Source organism: Arachis ipaensis, chromosome B07 (assembly GCF_000816755.2).
Source record: "Arachis ipaensis cultivar K30076 chromosome B07, Araip1.1, whole genome shotgun sequence".
NCBI lineage: Eukaryota > Viridiplantae > Streptophyta > Magnoliopsida > Fabales > Fabaceae > Arachis > Arachis ipaensis.
The window spans coordinates 6,461,168-6,468,130 of NC_029791.2; the positions used below are offsets into that span (position 1 = coordinate 6,461,168).

At 34.7% G+C, this 6,963-nt stretch overlaps 2 protein-coding genes across 2 annotated transcripts; one reads left to right on the forward strand and one right to left on the reverse strand.

Annotated features, from left to right (window-relative positions):
- Positions 7-2,575, forward strand: LOC107609360. Its single transcript, XM_016311308.1, has 5 exons — positions 7-454; positions 947-1,071; positions 1,552-1,643; positions 1,995-2,081; positions 2,161-2,575. The coding sequence occupies exons 1-5, from the start codon at positions 72-74 to the stop codon at positions 2,266-2,268; spliced, it is 795 nt and encodes a 264-aa protein (XP_016166794.1). The 5' UTR covers positions 7-71; the 3' UTR covers positions 2,269-2,575.
- Positions 2,557-6,957, reverse strand: LOC107609359. The gene is given in 18 exon segments (XM_016311307.2): positions 2,557-2,933; positions 3,006-3,097; positions 3,211-3,297; positions 3,383-3,418; positions 3,504-3,603; positions 3,605-3,668; positions 3,779-3,863; positions 3,941-3,974; positions 4,100-4,167; positions 4,287-4,415; positions 4,494-4,640; positions 4,913-4,996; positions 5,102-5,207; positions 5,479-5,543; positions 5,723-5,830; positions 5,939-6,126; positions 6,216-6,333; positions 6,789-6,957. Coding segments are annotated over 18 exon segments (1,737 nt in total). The 5' UTR covers positions 6,918-6,957; the 3' UTR covers positions 2,557-2,836.

Here is a 6,963-nt window from a genome sequence, read left to right on the forward strand (position 1 = left end):
CTCAGTAATTCAAAGTTCAACTTCAAACAACAAATTAAAATAATAATAATAATAATTAAAAAGAAATAGAGATGAGTTTTCTTGGACGAAGTTTAGCTGGGAAAGAAGCTGCATATTTTTTTCAGGAATCCAAACAGGCGGTGGGAAAATTGGCCCAGAAAAACCCTCTCCCATCCAAACCCAACAACCTCGACTCCGTCGAACACGAATTACTAGGTGGTGGTGGTGGTGGTCGCAGTGGCGGCAACGCCGACGTGCTCCCCGAGGTTCTAAGGCACTCCCTTCCTTCCAAAATTTTCAGAGACGAAACCGCAAATTCAACCAATTCTTCCTTCTCTGCTTCCAAATGGGTCCTTCATTCTGACCCAAAAACCCAATCTTTTGTTAACCCTGATGCAATCAACCCTCTTCGAGCTTATGTTTCATTGCCTCAGGTCACGTTTGGTCCCAAAAGGTGGAATTTTTAATTCAGGAGCCCTTTAATTTTACTAGCTTATGTGGAAGAAGGGAATTTGAGGCCAGTTATGATATAATTTTAGTTGCATAAAGTTATTTTTTGAGTTTGAAGTCTTGAAGGTTTAAATTTGAGTTCCAAAACCCTTTAACTATACTAGTTTATGTGGAAAATTTGAGGGGAATTTGTAGCTAGTTATTATAATTTTAGTTGCATAAGGTTATTTTTTGAGTTTGAAGTCTTAAAGGTTTAAATTTGAGTTCCAAAACCCTTTAACTATATTAGTTTATGTGGAAAATTTGAGGGGAATTTGTAGCTAGTTATTATAATTTTAATTGCATAAGGTTCTGCATTTGGTTAAGTAGCTAAGAGGGCAATGAAGGTGTTCTTAGCTGTTCAATTTTGTTTATTTGGGGGGCATTCCATGTTTGTTGCTAAGCTAATACTTTATGTAATTTTAGACTTAATGGTTTTGTATGTTGTATGTTGCAGATGGGAACTGCCTAAAGCAGAAAGCACGATTTCAGCTTCAACAGCTAATGACTTGCGTCAAGATAGGCAAACCACCCATGTTAATCCGGAGAAGTTGAAAGCTGCAGCTGAAGGGCTTGCAAATGGTATGCATTTCATTCCTTTCGTTAGATTGCTTATGTGGTAATCAATAATTGGTAGTTGCTCTCTCATTTGGGAGTTCTGAGTTTGTCATGGGTGCTTGTTCGATCTATTATTATGCATGCTGCGGATGTAAATAGTAGATGTTAGAAGCAATTTTCAATTTTCAATTACTGTGGATAAGAAAATGTTGTTAAGTATAATTTATTTTTGATGCAACATTGGTGAAAGAGTTTGTTTTGCTCACTGCTGAATATGTCCATGGATGCCTCAGTATTTACTTGACAGTTACAAACTGAAACATATTAGCTTTGGTATCCATAATCTCTCCATCACGTCTTCGTAGAATTCATATTGTATAGAGGATTGATAGTTTCTTTCCAAACGTGTGATTTTTCATGGTTACTGTTGATTAAGTTAATGAAAGCTTCCATTTGGAAACCCCTCTTTTTTCTGATGCAAATACTTTAATTTTGATTTTGTAGTTGGAAAAGCATTTGCTATTGCCACTGCAGTTGTTTTTGGGGGTGCTGCATTGGTGTTTGGTACCGTAGCCTCCAAGTTAGATATGCACAATGTAAGTGCATGTTAGTTATCTGTTAACTCTATAACTCTCTTTAGTCTTTATTATGAAGTGATCTCTCTCTGTACTCGGCATGTTTGAATATGCATGAATGACTTCTTATTGAATGTAAAACTAGTTAAGTAACCCTTTTGAACATGTAAGTGTCCCATTTTCAATGATCATTCTTCATTTACTATCATGTCCATTGGCAAAGTTAGGACCATAAGATTTCCTCACATAAGCATTTGAAATTTTGAATGGTAGCTCTTGTAGTTTTCTATGTTTTGTTGATGGTTTTTCAGTCTAATAACCATATAGAATCTCTCCGACTCATATATCCAAGATTTTTCATTGTTTTAACAGGCCAATGATATCAAAACTAAAGGAAAAGACTTTGTTGAGCCACAACTGGAGAGTATCAAAGAGCAATTTGTTCCCATGAAAACATGGGTAAGCTTTAATTTGGTAATTGCATTTTGTTTAATAACTATGGATATTCAGATCACAACTTGAAAGTTGGGGTTTGCAGGCTGAAAATATGTCAAGAAAATGGCATTTGAAAAGGGAAGAGGATGCTAAACAGAATCCTTTGGCAAAGGAGTTAGCTAGAATGTGGGGTGCAAAAACATCAGATTGAATGTTGCAAGATTCTCTATTTGTGATTGTAAATGTTGAAGCTTATGAGAGTGAAATAATATAAAATATAGGTAATAAATTAAGATAGTTGTTAATGGTGGTGGAATATTGTTGCTTTGTATTAATTCAACAATTCCTTTGATTGTAAGGTTTTGAATATGATTAGAAGTAAAGGTTTTTGTTCTTAATTAGATGTTAAATGTGAATATTTAATGTAGCTGACTGCATTTGTTTGGAGACTTATATTGCTGGTGATTTCAACAACAATACTGAGACAATTGTTATATATCAAATTGGAAATTGTTTTATCCATTTTTTAATATGAATATTGATTGTTTTGTATGGTACAACTCAGAAGTATATTCATAAAAAGCCTAAATAACGTAAAGAATTGAGTACCCTCCTAATCAAGACCAATTTTAGAGATTCCACCATTTTTCATTTACAAGGATCAAGAGTGAGTGAAATGAAATGCACATTCTTGACAAGCACCATTCTGAAATTGGATGTTAGGGAAAAGCAAACAATCTTGACAACTTCATATCTGTTTTTGCATCTTTGAAGTTACTTTATAGCTTGTAATCAAGACCAGCTCCATATTTCCAAGCCTCTAGATGCCGCCTCCACCGGAAACTCGTCTTCGACGGTAATGTATTCAAGAATGGCCTTCCATAAAAATGGAACATGTGAGAAAAATAGCCTAAGTGGTTTAGAAGTAAACTTGAGAAGAGTTATTACCTCACAACAGGATCAGCAAAGGTGGAGAGGAAAGTATAGTAACCAAGCATCAGAAAGTGTTTGGACCAGTCAAGAAGCACAGGAACACCAACCTGAAGATAGTGTTTACTTCATTGACTAATCATGCCAATTTGATTTTAGTTTGCATAATGTTTTAGCAATATTGATAACATTTGAAAATTTCATATAACAAAATCATGATTACCTGTTTAAATATTGAAGGGAGAATTTGAGGGTTAGTTAACATAACTAATCCCAATGTCTTGGAGAGTGGCCCAAACTGAACAACATCCTGTGATAAATATAAGATTATATTTCTATTAATTCTTATCTCATAGTCCAAAAATTATGTTCAAATAGGTACTAGGAAAGTCCACCTGTAGAAATGGTCTTAGTACTGGATCTCCAAGCCTCTGCAAAAGTGAAATATGATATTGAAGCTGAAGAGTGATAACTGATAAAGATAAGCAATTCCAAGACATTAGAGAGATAGGGTACCTGCATACAATTAAAGTTGGTATAAAGAAGTTCATTAATAAAATCTTCAGGAACATTGGTGTGTTCTTTTGCTGACATTGCTAGTGCAGAAAAATACCATGTATGGATTCAGAAGAGACAAGTCTTGTGACTCAAGATAATCACCATTCATTGCTTCATATATTCCTTCATTGTAGCAAAGTGCAAAAAAGAGTTAGATTTAGCTGAATGTTATAGCAATGTTTATTAGCCCTTCACCATTTTATTGTTGGTTGCAACAATTTAGAAAGGCATACCAGATGAGAGTCTTCCAAGGTGCCTGGTCAAGCTTCCAAAACCACCAAATGAAACTGGTGATTGTATGCCACTAGCATCACCAAACTACATAAAATAAAGCTTCACTGATTCAACATTACTTGAGACAGAAGCTTCAGAAAGTGAGAAAAATGTAATTTTACCTGTAAAACTCTATTAAAAGCTGATGGTAGAGGGCTGCTAGGTGCTCCATACAATAAAAAGAAAAAAGAGAGAGACTATTAGCAGTGTTCTTGGCAAACTATATTAGAACTAAAAGATACAGGAGTTTGTTAAGGATATAATCAAATACATATCGATACCTCTCGCGATATGTGGGAAAGATGCCATAAATGACTCTCAGTATCTCTAAATTGTCGAGCGAAACACCCTGTCATATGAAAGTGGCAAATGGAGTTCAATCAAAATAACAGACAGTTAATTATTTGTACATATTTTCAGATACATTAATATTAGAAAGTACCAAAAAGTGACTGACAAAAAACTAGCCTGATATTCTGGCATCAGATCCCAGTATTGTTCCAATAATTCTTCCAATTTTGGTGATCCCGGTTGAGGTTCTACATAAGTGAACATGTAAGTGGTGCGATCCAAAGGACCTGATCCAGCTGGAAATGCCTGCAAAGATTTCAGCTAAACTTCCAAAAATAAACATGGGGATACTACTAGTGTTCAATTGATGTAATAAAACTTTACCTCCCAAAAGTATTGTGCTTTTGAGTTCCCTACTTTCTTTACTGATGAACTGCTATATATGACATCACTGTTAGAATTTTTCTCGAAGCCTCGTGCGCAAGTTCCAACAACAAGGCAAATGCCATCGGGTTTCTTCCCGCATCTTATCTGTAGAATCATTGCAGGTGACACTGGAAAGAAGCTTCAGGTAAAAATGTTCTTAATATTCACTATCAACTTATGCAGATTTCATTAAATCAAGTTGGTAGATAGAACTTCTGGAATTGATCTTTTTTTCATTTTGCCAAATGAGTATTAAATCTTATTTTAGTCTTATGAAATGCTAGAATAGTCACAGTAACAGAAAGGTGCACATACAACATATTAGATCACAGACTATCATGTTTTGAGTCCAGCAATGAGTAAATTATGATCCTGACCTGTTTTACAACAGGGGAAAAGTTCCCCATGGCATCGATTATAAGACGAGATAACAAGATTTTGTCCTCAGAAAGTTTCAGAACCTGAAAACAAAATGTGCAAACATTTATGATTCTTGATCATTGAATAAAAACTTTACATGCCTTTTAAGGTGATAATAACATTTACAACAGGTTAAGATAACTCACTGCAGCATCCTCATATACATCAATGCCGGCAACACTGCAACCCTCAAAGATGACTCCACCAAGGGAGATAAAACGTTTCTTGACAATCTCAATTAGCTTTACAGGTCTGAAATCACAGATAACATAAAAGAGGCAAGGTGGTTTTCAGTTGAATATTAAGCAATTTTAATGAAATTGCTTCACTGTAAGTTAAAAGCATATAGAACTTTTGTAAGCATTCAATAATGCTATATCCACACGCAAAACTAATCACTACATATCTTTCAGTAAGATCATTCATAAATTAAAATCATTCATTCATAATTGAAATTCAGGACTTTATTCTAGTTCATTACTGGTATATGGATACCGAATTAGTCTAAGGAATGAGGACTTACGAAATACCAAGATTAAGAATGTCCTCAACCCAGATGTCACCTTTCCTTTCAAAGCCACATCTATTCTGAATTAATCACAAAAAATGAGGTTAGACATGAAATGAATTTTTTGGCAATGTTAGTTAATAAGCATAATAAGTTGTCATACAATCTTTCAGCATGTTTAGATATGTGATATATGTTCTAAGTGATGATTCTTGCTACACAGAAATTGGCAATTGAAGTGAACAAATTAAGAAATTACTGGATTGAACTTTGCAGCTGTGGCTCTATCAATATCTTCTTCTTCCAGGACTCCAACTTCCACTAGTTCCATAAGCTCCTTTCTTGATATGTTCCATTCTTGCTCCCTCTAATGATTAAATCAACATAGACAGCAAGAAAAATTCAGCTTGATCACTCAAGAAATTTGTTGACATTTTTTCTGACCAATGACTAATGTAGCTATCAACATACATACCCCTTTTAATACATTCCTTTCTACAATGGCTACTCTAAGGCCTTTAGCACACAAGGCTGTTGCAATGAAGATCCCCAGAGTGCCTCCACACACCAACACATCATATGAGCCTTGTGCTTTGTTGGCCAGATCGGATGAGCGAAACGAGCTTGGAACAGTAGAGACAACTTGCTGAGGTTCTTGCACAACTGCAGTATATATCACAAGCTAAGATCACCAATTATAGCTTCATTTCTTTTAATTAATGCAAGAATTTGAATGCCATGATGAAATGAACCTTCTTGAGCAGAGCATATGTTAGACCATAACTGGTCTAATCTTTTCAAGGCTTCATAAGAGTATGCTCCCCCAGCACCACCAACCTCTCCACTCACTGAAACACTCTCCATTATCCTCTACAAAATAAACAAGTTTCAATATCATTCTTCATTTGGACTTCTTACAAAGAAAGCACTACATTTCATCACATCCAATGTAAATTATACCAACCTCTCTTAAGATTATGTAACAATATTCCTTGTTTTGTCAATGTTTACAATAGAGATCAGTGAAACTACTTATCCCAAAAACTAAAACTAATAGGTAGAGACATATAAATGGTTACATTTAACTCACGTAAGAGTCTCTTTTAGATTTAAAATGTGAATTTAGTTGGTCATAGAAGTTCTAATAATATAGCATGAAACTACTAATTCCAAAAGTTTAAAAAGATAAATGGGGCATGTCAAGGATTATATGTAACCATATAACTTAACCTTCTAAGAAGATTAATGTAAGCTTCTATAAACAAAGAAGTGTTATTTGTTATATCATCTAACATTTATCAGCAATTAAAGTATTGAATTAGTACCTGTGTTCTGGAAGCAACAGCTTGTGGTCTACAAAGGAAGGTTCTTCTGCCATATTTTTTCTGCTGGAATGGATTCCCCACTGCAAGCTGAGATATTCCATTAAAGGGTTGAAGCTGAAACAATGACATAACAAAAGACACTAAAAGAAAAGTAGAAGAATAATAAACAATAGAG